This window comes from Eubalaena glacialis, chromosome 3 (genome assembly GCF_028564815.1).
Source record: "Eubalaena glacialis isolate mEubGla1 chromosome 3, mEubGla1.1.hap2.+ XY, whole genome shotgun sequence".
In the NCBI taxonomy this organism is placed as follows: Eukaryota; Metazoa; Chordata; class Mammalia; order Artiodactyla; family Balaenidae; genus Eubalaena; species Eubalaena glacialis.
In genome coordinates, this window is record NC_083718.1 from 91,900,616 (window position 1) to 91,913,360 (window position 12,745).

The 12,745-nt window shown below is 49.7% G+C and overlaps 2 protein-coding genes across 6 annotated transcripts in view; both read left to right on the forward strand.

Annotated features, from left to right (window-relative positions):
• Positions 1 to 6,764, forward strand: part of IGSF3 (immunoglobulin superfamily member 3) — a 100,142-nt gene extending 93,378 nt beyond the window's left edge. For 2 of the 5 annotated variants that reach the window (XM_061183630.1, XM_061183632.1), the window contains exons 11-13: positions 1,288 to 1,770; positions 3,601 to 3,825; positions 6,005 to 6,764. In XM_061183630.1, the coding sequence (XP_061039613.1) occupies positions 1,288 to 1,770; positions 3,601 to 3,825; positions 6,005 to 6,096 (800 nt within the window). In that variant the 3' untranslated portion in view covers positions 6,097 to 6,764. Of the gene's footprint in view, positions 1 to 1,287; positions 1,771 to 3,600 lie in introns of all 5 variants that reach the window. The other 3 variants (XM_061183634.1, XM_061183635.1, XM_061183633.1) reach the window with 2 other exon arrangements.
• A 2,935-nt stretch (positions 6,765 to 9,699) lies between these two features.
• The window catches only part of CD58 (CD58 molecule), a 44,333-nt gene continuing 41,287 nt past the window's right edge, over positions 9,700 to 12,745 (forward strand). Inside the window, exons 1-3 of the mRNA XM_061183859.1 lie at positions 9,700 to 9,740; positions 10,195 to 10,290; positions 10,420 to 10,634. Of these exons, the coding sequence (XP_061039842.1) occupies positions 9,700 to 9,740; positions 10,195 to 10,290; positions 10,420 to 10,634 (352 nt within the window). The remainder of the gene's footprint in view (positions 9,741 to 10,194; positions 10,291 to 10,419; positions 10,635 to 12,745) is intronic.

Consider the following 12,745-nt stretch of genomic DNA (forward strand, 5'->3'; position numbering starts at 1 on the left):
GGGGTCCATACTCAGGGTGAGGGGCCTTTTCAGGTTTATTGTCTGTTGTTTAGCTTCAATCCTTGGAGAATTTTTACCTCCTTGGGTTGTTTCCCTGTGGTGTAGGCAATAATCTACATGCACCTGGTTTAAATTCAAAAGCTGCTGATGGGGTGAATTCATTTCCAAGGGCTGCCATAACAGATTAGCACAAGCATTGTAGCTTGAAACAGAAATCTATTCTCTCTCAGTTCTGGAGGCTAGAAGTGTGAAATCAAGGTGTCATCAGGGCCCTGCTCCCCCGAAGGTTCTAGGGAGGGGTCCTTCCTTGCCTCTTCCAGCTTCTCACGGCCCCGTGTTCCCTGGCTTGTGGCTGCATCACTCCAGTCTCTGCCTCTGCCTTCCCGTGTCCTTCTCTCTGTGTGTCTCTCTGTGTCCTCTCCTATTCTTATATTTAGGCCTGCCCCAAATCAGTATATGGGTGCATCTTAACTAATTACATCTGCAAAGACCCTATTTCCAGTTAAGGAAATTCAGAGGGTCCAGGTGAACATGAATTTGGTGGGACACTATTCAACCACTACAAGGGGTTACAGTGAAAATAAGTGTCCCTCCCTCCCTGGATCCCTATAAGCCTCCATGTTACCAGCTCCTTGTGCATTCTTCCACAGATATTCCATGCAAATATAAACAGATTCTTTTTTTTTTCCTTTTTTTTTAAATTATTTATTTAATTTTTTTTGGCTGTGTTGGGTCTTCGTTGCTGCGTACGGGCTTTCTCTAGTTGTGGCGAGTGGGGGCTACTCTTCATTGAGGTGCACGGGCTTCTCATTGCGGTGGCTTCTCTTGTTGTGGAGTACGGGCTCTAGGCGCACGGGCTTCAGTAGATGCGGTGGTGGGCTCAGTAGTTGTGGCTCACGGGCTCTAGAGCGCAGGCTCAGTAGTTGTGGAGCACGGGCTTAGTTGCTCCCGCGGCATGTTGGATCGTCCCGGACCAGGGTTCGAACCCATGTCCCCTGTATTGGCAGGTGGATTCTAACCACTGCGCCACCAGGGAAGCCCCTAAACAGATTCTTATGTCAGTATAAAACTTATTTTCTATTTTCTTCCACTCGGTGATGCATAGAGTGCACAGTGTGCTGTACTCTAACAGTTTTTCTTGAATCTCCTTCCACCTGTCTGCACACAGCGCCCCCTTGTTCCTTTCAATAGATACATAGAATCCTCTTGTATATTACTAGAACATATTTAGTGGTGGACATTTAGGTTGTTTTGAACAGAAATTAAAACACCCTTGTCTGCCCCCAGATGCCGCCCTGCAGGTGGACACGGTGGTCCCCAATGCCACGGTGTCCGAGAAGGCAGCTTTCCAGCTGGACTGTAGCATCGTGTCTCGCTCCAGCCAGGACTCCCGCTTCGCTGTGGCCTGGTACTCCCTGAGGACTAAAGCTGGAGGGAAAAGGGGCAGCCCTGGCCTGGAAGATGGGGAGGAGGAGGAGGAGGAGGAGGAGGGGGAAGAAGAGGAGGAAGAGGACCCCACAGAGCGGACAGCCCTGCTGAGCGTGGGCCCAGACGCTGTCTTTGGCCCAGAGGGCAGTCCCTGGGAGGGCAGGCTTCGCTTCCAGAGGCTCTCCCCGCTACTCTACCGGCTCACAGTGCTGCAGGCAAGCCCCCAGGACACGGGCAACTACTCCTGCCATGTGGAGGAGTGGCTGCCCAGCCCTCAGAAGGAATGGTACCGCCTGACGGAGGAGGAGTCGGCCCCCATCGGCATCCGGGTTCTGGACACAAGTGAGTTTTTCCAGTTTTCGGGGGCAGGATGTCACTGTTGATTCCAGCTGTCCGGAAGATAAAATCAGAGCTTGATGGTGGACTACTAAGCCGTTTTCTTGCCTGTTGTGGGCATTTAGGATTTGACAAACCAGTTCATATAACTGACCCTTGATTGCCCTTGGGAAAAATAGAGGAATTAAAGTGATAATTGAAGTGATAATCTTTATAATAAGCTTGATGCTCCACCAGATTCAATTTTAGTTGGATTTCATTATACAAGTGTATTGTTAGATGTCACCTTGTTACTCGTTAGAATGTCCAGCTTAGTCTCTTTTTAGCAAATCAGCAACAGGAGAGGAAGAAAAAATAAAATGAAGTCTGAGTACCTCACTGCCATTCTCCCTTTTTCTCAAGTTCCTGAGTCATTTTTATTTTGGAGGGTAACTTGGAGGATTAGGTGGATTTTGCATGGTTAGTTGGGAAGACCAGCCTAGAAGGGCAATGATGTTATAGAGCATCTGGAAAGAGCTTAGCAGCAGCTCTGTTAGCCAGCAGCTATTGCTACAGAATGATCCAGAACCCAATGTTTTTATCATACCGAGGGACTCATGAACAGAGACTGGAGGAAATACTTGCTGACCTGAATTATTAGTTCTAATGAGGAGCTCTTTTGGTTGACCTTCTGTCAAAATGTGGAATTTATCAGACTGAAAATGGTGTTTGTTATAGTAGAATTAGCCTATGATACAGAAATTAAAAATTGGCTAGAAATTTCAACTTCTCATCACATTTTATCAGATCATTTTGAGTTTTGTCAAAATACTTTTGACAAAAGTATTCTTTTGTCTGATAACCTCCTGTTTATTAAATAGAACCTTAGGAAATTGAGGTTTCGTTGGTCAAAAGTGTTTGATATCACCAATCTCACAGACCTTGGAAATCTAATAAGTGTAAGTGTGCGTTAAATTTTCTTAATAATACTGATGAGCAACAGCTATGCAGTAGAAAGGAAAGCCGAAAAAAACCCACAAAAAACCCTAAATCGTACTTAGACCCCCTAATGATCTGAATAACCCACTGTCCAAAAGTACAAGTGAAGGTGTTTAGACCACATTTTTTCTGCCCACTGTGGCTGTTCAAACTTAGTAAACTTCACAGAACATAGAGACCATCCAGCAGCCTTATTTTACAGAGAAAATGCAGCCTCCCAGAGCCCAGGCTCCTGTCACAGAGCAGCAGTCCTTGATGAGGTCAGGGGTGTGAGGTTTCATTCTCCTCTGTATCCAGGAATAACTAACACTGTGTTCTGTGCAGCCACAGATACACTACAGACATTTGTAAGTGGTCCATAATGACTGTTTAATTGATAACATTCATCAAATGAGCATCATTTCTGGTAAAACTGCTCTCAGAAGCTGGTGGGTAGAGAATGTGTTCTGTTCCAAAGGACATTGGCAGCAGAAGTAAGTGCAAAGGGACATGTAAAATACAACCAGGAAGGAGGTTCAGGCTGAAGTGGAGTCAGCGTCTTCACCACTCCAGATACAGTTGAGTTCACAATCAATAAATTACACTTTCTTGTGTGGCTTTCCAAGCAATACAACTGACTCATAGTGGGAAATGGAGGCATGGCTTTGTTTGAACTTCCAGCTGTGTTGGAAGAGATGCGGTTGTGAAAACAAGAATACCAGCGTAGTCTGCCCTCCAGTAGTGGCAGGAGGGGCAAGACAGGGTGGTTGCAGGAGTCCTGCCAAGTTGCATCCATGCAGTTGGGTGGGGTCTTCAGGAGTTAGTGAGAGTCCAGGTTCTCAGCCCTCATTGTCCTGTCACCCTCTCGGTCCTTTTCAGGTTCCACCCTGCAGTCCATCATCTGCTCCAACGACGCGCTCTTCTACTTCGTCTTCTTCTACCCTTTCCCCATCTTCGGCATCCTTATCATCACCATCCTGCTGGTGCGCTTCAAGAGCCGGAACTCCAGCAAGAACTCCGACGGGAAGAATGGGGTGCCCCTGTTGTGGATCAAGGAACCACACCTCAACTACTCCCCCACTTGCCTGGAGCCCCCTGTGCTCAGTATCCACCCAGGAGCCATAGACTAAGGGGACCCCTGGCGGTCATAAGCCACAGAGGAGCTGAGGCTCTCCCCACTGCCTCTTGCTCTGCGATCAGACAGCGGACAGCACCCGACCTCTGGGGTGCTCTCACAGAACACGGTCGGACTTGAGAAGTGTTCGGAGTCGCCGCTCAGCCAGAGGCAGACTGCCTCTAGGTGGCAGTCTTGGTTGGTAGCTATTTTCGAGCCGATGGCGCCATCCTGCCAAATTAGGTTGCTTGTTTCTGTTTTCGGTAATGTGGTGAGTAGCTCCCGGTGCCACGTCTACTCACTGATTTATATAGTATTCTCAGATATAGATGTTACAGGGGTTCTTATTCTTTGTAAGGGACGCTTTTTCAATCCCTTTGGTTTACGCTTTTTGGATTCCATAATGTTGTGGACAAATTACTCTTAAATACAACTGATGGCAGCAGGAAGGACGAACTTTATAGCGCAAAGGAATCTCTTCCAAGACTTTTTTTCATTTTTGCACACTTGAAAATGCCACCCATGGATCAAAATATACCCAAACATTTTTTACTTCCTTAACGAGACTTGAAAATTATGTGTAGTGTGGGCCCAATTTGTATCTTATATTTTCCCTCAGCTGGAGTTGTTGGAACCACTTTGTAGTCAAGATGAAAGCATTGAATTTTGCTTCAAAGAACTGTATGTACAAGATAAATCCTGAATAACCCCACTAGGAGTAGATAGCGCCCAGCCTAGCCTGTCTGTTGGGGAGGCAATAGGCTTCATCCCAGCCTTGCCAAAACATGAGCAAACTCTGTTGGAGAACAAGTCAGAAGCTCCAGACAGCACACACTTTGCAAGTTAAAGTGGGCAGAGGGCTGCTTTTAGCAGCTGCTGACTTTCAGATTGATCAGTCACTGATTAGTGAAAGAAGGAAACAAGGCTGGTTGTTGGCTTGGTCTGTTCTGCAAGGGCAGTCTCTGACTGATAACTGCGAGCAGGTGGGCTTCTATTTTCAGGTGCTTTGCCAAACTCTTAAGGGAAAATGGCCAGTGAGCCTGCAGAGGGCCCAGCAGCCCCCACATACACCGTCGGGAGGCACTGGGGCTGGCTGACAACTAAGGTTCGTGAACATTGGGACAGTCAGCCAGCAGTTAAGGGGCGGGTTTCCAGAGGCAGGCATTGTAGAACAGGGAGGAATAACTACCTCCCTGGAGATATGAAGACTAGGTTTTCCTTCTTCCTTCCAATTAGATTTTTCTCAAAGATACTGATGTCTTTCCTCTTCGCCGGTTGACCTGCATCTCACTGCCATAAGAATATCTGCCCAGGTGAGGCCCAGACGCAGCCCTTTGTAATCTTTATGGATTACCTCATCTCGGCAGAAAGTGATCACATGCCTTTGTCTGTGGATTTTTTTATCTTTCCCTTTCTTAGATCTTGTTTGTGGCTTTAAGTGGTTTGGTTGTTCACTGTCATGGCAGCTTTTTATTTGAATGCCCCTTAAAGCCTGGCGAAGGCCAATGTCGCCTGTTATTTTACACTTGCTGGGCAAGATGCTGGGCTCTGGAGCATCATCGGTTGCAAGTGTTTCCTTTTGCCCGCTCCATGAAGATGTTTTTCTGCCCTGGCTTTCTCATATTTTGCTGGCCAAAAGGTCCATCTCCCTTCCTTATGAACTTGCAGCTTGAATCCCAAGGGAGTTCCCACTTTGGAAAAAACCTCCAGGGATTCTGGAACTAAGTCTAACCAGAGAGATTAGTGTGAAACCCTATTCTGAGACAGAACAGACTCCAGGGGAGGGCTGTAGGATTCCAGGCCACGTGGGTGCTGATCCTTGTTGGCGTCTGTGGGTGCGCAGGGGGCCTGGGTGCTCGGCAGGTGCTTTGATGTGTCACAGCCAAGGGGGAAGCAAGGCAACTGCCCAACCGTTTTCTGAGGGGCTTACATAGGCTGCCTCCTCTCCCTCCCAGATACACCAGTCCTCTCCTGTGAGACTGTGTAGGCACCGCCACCTGAATCCCAATGATGCCTCACGTGCTCATCCCCATTTCTTGTGCTGCATCAATGCTGTAGAGGTACACAACAGGCGCAGTGTTGAGGAAATAAGGCGGTCTTTGGCCCCATTTCCTCATTTCAGGGTGTGGGCTTTCAATGGGAAATTGCTGGCCCTTAATTCATAGACAGAGCCAACTCGAGAAGATGATGTACATTCCCTCTGTCTGAAAGGAAAGATGCCGGAGGGCTGGCTGGAACTGGGACGCATAATGAAGATCTGAGTTTGAATTGGTTCACGGAAGAAAGAAAAGCCAGTGCTGCACATAAGTAAGTGAAGCACTTGCAGGAGATTTGAAAGGAAAAAAAAGAAACCGAAGCCAGTATTTTAATAACTTTTTTTTTTTTTCTGTGCATTTTCTATTGGGCCAGGGGATACTGTCAAAGGGTGAGCTTTTCAGCTTTCTATGAAAATCCCCAGGACCTTCTTTCTTTGGCCATTTCTATGGAAATGGGGCGTCAGATGAGTGATAATGGTGGCCTCCAGTGGCTGGGAAACCTCACTGCAAGTTGCCTACCAGAGAGACACGCAGAGGAAAACTGCCGACTGCTCTCTTGACTTATCTACATCTACGATGTTGCATTAATGAAAAACGACACTGTGCTAGGCCCGTTCCAGGACATGGATATGACCACACCCTCTTTCCCCAGGGTGTTTCTGTAGCAAGTTTTCATATTCTTTTCAAACAATGGTTTCTCTGCGTTAGCTTTTGAAGAAAAAAAAAAAGAGGTAGGGTAGGCAAACTACCCATGCATGATGTAGAGAGCTGTTGATTTGTTTTTGTTTGTTTTTTTAAAGGAAAACTATTTGTAAGATGTTGCACTAAAATGTTTTATATACACTTCAGAGACCTGTAGTAAATTATGTTGAAAATATGGCTGTTTACATTGACTAGAGCCCACTGTCCTTCTTTCTCCTCACTAATCAGCCACTCTGTCTACGGAGCTGTGCCCTGGGGGCCTGGAGTCCTGCCCCGGGACTTTGGCTTGCTAAACTCAGGGTTTGTGAATTGCGGCTTCTATTATCACGCCCCACCCCCAGCGCAAGTGGCACCTTTGTACAAGTGATAAAAACCACCCCTTTCTCGAGACACTTTACTCTCGGCTGCTGAAAATGTATGTATATCACACATACATACATACACACACATCTACCCTGACTGTCAAGGCCAGAGTCGTGCACTGCTCAACACACAGGCCTGGAGGCCTGACAGGCCAGTTCAGAATCTAGCTTTCTTTTGGGTGGGAGTGGGGTGGAGGTGGGGAGACAGGATGCAGTGAGAGGAGACTAATAGAGGAGGAGAGCAGGAACCTGGGACAGCGTTCTCCCTGGTCTTGGCAGCAAGACCACACCATCTTCCTCAAACTCTGTAGTATTGTCCTGACAGTGAAATGCTCAGCAAGCCTTTTCCAGGATGGAGGAAAGCGCAGGAGCTGTGCATTCCTGTGCAGTGAGCCCACAGAGCACACCCATCTCTGTTCCCTGCACAACTCAAATGCTGGGAGGTTTTGGGGGGAGTTCACCACATCTGCAAATTGAGAAGAATGATAGAATGATTAAAGCTATAGCAGCGACACGTGATTAGTCAGAACCCATCTGTAATTCTTTAAAATTCACAGAATGTGCAAAAGGAACTAGATGGAGGTAAAAAGCAGAAGAAGGTGCTTCTTTTCTTCTTCTTCTTTTTAAAACTCAAGCCTTTCAAAGGCTTTAATATGTGCTTTCCTCTGCTCCCCAGCCCCATTTGCTGCATCCTTATCAACTTCTTGCAGCTGCTGGCTTGGTCGGGAGTTGAAATGTGACTGTTTATCTCTTGGGTACCCAGAATGGTTCCATGTTAAGTCTTATGTATTATTTTTGCCTAATTTTTTCCAAATGCTCTCTTTTTGCCAGGGAGCATTTTAAAAATGGAAACAGAGTATTATGGAATAAAGATTACCCCCCCACACACACACACCCTTGGTGCAAATCCGCCAAGGGTTTATATAAATGAAGTGAATATACACTTCCACATGGGGCAAGGACAATTTTCACGTATGCAGGATTAGAATCAGTGTTTTGCTCTGTCTTTCTAGGATTCCCAAGCTTCTTGGGTGTAGTTCCAAGCTTGGCAAGAACTAGAGCCAGAGAACTAGAGTGACATGCTGGGAAGAGCGGCAGCCCATCCACGCCACATAAGCAGACTGAACGAGCCCTCCTTTTTTCCCTTCTAGTCCGTGATTCTTTACAGTGACGAGCAGATAAAACTGGACCTCTCAGGCTTCCCTGGTGGCGCAGTGGTTAAGAATCTGCCTGCCAATGCAGGGGACACGGGTTCGAGCCCTGGTCTGGGAAGATCCCACATGCCGCGGAGCAACTAAGCCCGTGAGCCACAACTACTGAGCCTGCGCGTCTGGAGCCTGTGCTCCACAACAAGAGAGGCCGCGATAGTGAGAGGCCCGCGCACCGCGATGAAGAGTGGCCCCTGCTCGCCGAAACTGGAGAAAAGCCCTCGCACAGAAACAAAGACCCAACACAGCCAAAAATAAATTAATTAATTAATTAAAAAAAAAAACAAAACTGGACCTCTCAACACTAGTCACAGGATGTAAAATACATCCAGCCCTCCTTTTGGTGGCCAGTCCTCAGTATATGGATAGGGCCTTTTGGGCCATCTGCCTAATGCATTGCAGGTCCAGCCTTTCTGAGCCACTTTTGACTAATGAAGTCTGCTAGACCAGGCATATAAGGGCTTCTAAAAATGTTTGCTGGAAGCACAGCATTTCTCTTGATGAAAGAGCTGGCAACGGTTCGTTGGCCAGAGAAGCAGCCAATCAAGGAAGACCTACTGAACCATTCCTTACCTGATACCTGGAGACCATGACCTGGGGAATACTTCCCAGCCCCAGGTGACTGGGCAGTCCTTTCCTCAGCCCTGCTCTTGAGGGGGTTGACAGCTTTTGCTGGCCAGTCCAAACAGCAGCATGGCTGCCCATCCTGTATGAAAGGGTAAGAGTGGTACTTTGGACTTACCCTTGGTTGGACTCCCAGTTCTGCACCTTACTCTGTGTCCATGGGCAAGTCATTTACCTTCTCAGAGCCTCCGTTTCCTAATCTGTAAAAACAAGGAAAGCAATAAGATTAAATTAATGCAGGTAATGCACTTAACACAGGGCTTGGCTCATAGTAAGTACTCAACAGATGTTTGCTGTTCTATCACTTCCCAGCTCAAAAACTTAGGGGCTCCCCAGTGTTTAAAGGTCTGATCCCATCTTACCTTTCCAAGTTAGCCCGAGTTCTTACCAGCCCAGAGCAGAGGAGAAACTTGATCTTCTCACATTTTGTGCTACACACTGTACCTGCCTTATGTTCCCAATATCTTCAGATGATAGGGAATGTCTAAGCTCATGGTACACAACATCAGTCCCAGAAATTTCACGGATATAGACACCTTTTACAATTTCATGGCTAATGTAAGAAATAATTTATGAATTCTTACAGGGCAGTTCAAGTGTCTTGAGTGGTTTGGGGGTCCCCACCTGAGGATGATGGTAATGACAGCAACAATAAAGCACACTTCCACCGCTTCACAACTGGCAAACATGTTGGTGTTTGTTAGGACATCAGGGAGTCCCGTTCAGGAGTCCAGCTCATGGGAGGAGTTTCCTGCTCACATGGTAACGAAGAGTTCCCTGAACTGCAATGGCTGAGCAGGGATCATTCTGGTGCCACTGTCTGAAAGAAAGGGGGCTGACCGGGGGGCTGATGCCAGTAGCTGGTTCTGGGAATACAGTGGTAACTGAGTCTGGAATCAGATGGATTTGAGGGGAGAGGACTGGCCAATAAGATGGGGAGTTCCAAGCACCCGCTGCAGCACGAGGGAGAGAGGTTTGGGGAGGCCAAACGGCGAGGGAGTCAACAGCCCTGACTCCCCAGCCTGAGGGCCAGTCCACAGTAGAGATGGAGGAAGAGTGAAAGAAAGAGGAAACGGAGAAGGGAGAAACCCAAAGCTGGAAATCCCAGCTCCCAGCGAGGGAGTGTTGGGGTGAGGTCCGTCTTAACGAAAAGGTGGCTGCGCTTGAATGAGAAGCAGGCACTTGTGTGTGTGGGGGGGGATTGGGGCCGCACCAGGGCACCCCACACAGTCTAGCAGTCGTCTAGAATGTTGCCCGTTTCCTTTTGTCTTAATATTTGAGGAAGCTGTCTTGTCCAGGGTCGTAGTAGCGAAGTGACTGGCAGGAAAAGCGAGGCTGCGCGACTGCGGCTGCTGGAAAGCGCTGAAGGAATATAAAGCGCTTCAGAACCTCCCCGTCCCGGCACAGAGCTCTGCTGTCACCTCCAGCCGAGTGGGGCGCAGTTTTCGGGGAGCGACGGTCCGATACCCCCGGCTATGGGGGCGCCTCCATCACGTCCCAAATGCCAAGGAAAAGTGCGGGAGGTGCGGGAGGAACGAGGATAAACCTGGTTGTGAAAACGCAAGCCACTTTTGGGGGAGAGCTCCACCGAGCAGGGCGGGGTGCTGCAGAAGGACAGGAAGGACCCGGGGCCCAGCCCGCGTTCTCGGCAGGGGGGAGAAGACGCGCGCCAAGACGTCATCCGGGGCCTGGCTGGACGCGCTGGGCGGGGCGCACCGCGGGGCGGGCTCTCTCTCCCTCCGGCAGGCCGAGGCGACTCCCGGCTGGGTCACTGTCGCGGAAGCTGGCCCGTCCGCTATGGCCGCGGGGAGCGCCCCGGGGTGGGCCGTGGGGGCCCTCGGAGTGGTTTGCCTGTTGCTCCGGTTGGGTGAGTGGAGGCCTCCCCCGGGAGCCCGCGGGGACCGGCAGCGCGGGGTGTCAGTGGCCCCAGGGCTCCGGGGCCGGGTGGACGGGCGCGGCCCGAGGCGGCTGCAAGGTGGGGTGGTGGGGATGGCGTGGGGCACGCAGCCCGCGCGCGGGATCTGGTCGTGTCACCCACAGGTCTCCCTAGGGTGGTCAGCAGGAAACGTGGACCGCAGGCTCTGAAGCCTGTTTGGGAAAAAGAGGGACAGGACTCCGTCTCGTTCACCTCCCCTGCGCTCTTTCCTCCCTCTGGGGATCCTTCTTAACCTCCATGATCCCCGATTCCCGCTCGTGTTCCTCCGGAAGGGGTGCCTTTTCAGTGCGACTCAAGTGACTAAGTTACTACTTCCAGCCCGAGGTGCCGTAGCGCAGAACTTGAGGGGAACTTTTTTCACTGCTTCCGCAGCCCGGGAGCTTGACTTGGGCGGGCCTCCCTGGCCAAGGACCGCGCTGTCTGCGCGCGCGCCGGCCTCCGCGCTGGGGTGGACGCGCTGCGGCCAAAGCCAAGTCCGCCCGCGCCCGCGCCCGCGCCCACGTGGAGGGCGGCAGTTCAGAGCTGCCCTGCGGCAGGAAGGCGAGGGCCTCGATTCACAATTCCTAAGGAGTGACGGCTGGTCCCCTTTCCCCTCCCTTCCGGACATGAAAGGACTAACATGTGAGTGTCTAGGACTGTGTTCATCCCTTTCACGCTTCGTCAGCTAAATCGTCACGGCAGCACCATGAAATAGTTATCTTTGTCTCCATTTTTTACCTCCTCACCCTTATCAACCTCCCCCCACACAGGCCCCTAGTTAAGTCATAACCAAACCCCTGAAGCATAGTAACAACCCCCTTAACTAGTACTTCTTTCCTTGGAATTTCCTGCCACCAGCCCCTTAGCCCCCACCCCTGACGAACCTCCCCTCTCCACTCTGCGTTCAGCGTTTATTGAGTGCCTTTGGGGTGCATGCATCTATGGCTTACAGCCTGCGGAATGGGGGGTTGAGAAACGCTCAAAAGTACCTACAGTGTAAGGCGCAGAAGTAAATGTCGTAAGAGAGGTAAAAGTAAAGTGCTGTGGGCGTGCAGAGGGAAGACAGCAATATCTTTTGTGAAATCAAATATCTTTTGTGAAGCAAAAACTTCATGGAAGGGAGGGTATTTGAACCTGGCCTCCGAGGACAGGTGGTATGTGAACATGCCATGATGTGGGAAAAGATTTCAAGAGCAGGAGACCAGGAAAGAAAGACAGGGGAGCAGGGTGTAGAGGGTGACCTTGGGCAGTAGGGAGTCATCAGTGTCCCTGGAGAGTTGCAGTGCCCACGGGAGCTTGAGGCCCCCTGTGGGAGCCCTGAATGTCCCCTTTGGGAGTTGAGATTCTCTTCTGCAGGCAAAGGAGACCTCTTTCTGGGCCTGACAAGATCAGACCCATCCACTTAGGAAGAATAATCTGGCAGCAGTAAAGAGAAATGATTGTAGTTGAGAGGAATTGGAGGTGGGGGACCAGGGCAGGTACCATCACAGACCCCAAAGAGCTGTGAGGGTTTCATATGCTGGTGGCTGTGGGCAGGAGGGAGAGGCATATACAGAGGTTGAAGGGATGAGGTAACTCCTCCAGAGGCACGGGTCTCTCCCTGGTCCCAGAATGCGCCTTTGGTCACTACTGCCTGCTCTATGCTCTCTCTTCAACTGAAAACCCAGTTTACCCATCAAGCCACACCTCCTCTAGGAAGGTTCTCTGAACTAGCTGGTTTCTCCCACCTAATTCATTTATTTATTCAGAGGTCATTTCGTTCCGCAAGCATGAATATCGCCTTCTCTGAATAGGCTTTGCGCTAAGGGAAACTGTGTAGGTCTGCAGTGAGTCCTTTGGGGGCCAAGCCCACCTCACTAGGGAAAGCTGCCTAACAGTGATGAACAGTATCTGCTCCCAGAGAGATGCCTGGCCTCTGACCTGGCCCCGCCCCTCACAGTTAAAACTTCTGTAAGTTACCTTACTTCTGTGTGCCTCCGTACCTTTGCCTTTAAAGAGAGCGCCACTCACATGAGAGAAAGGATAATAATAATATGTGCTTAATAGAATGATTGTGAGCATCA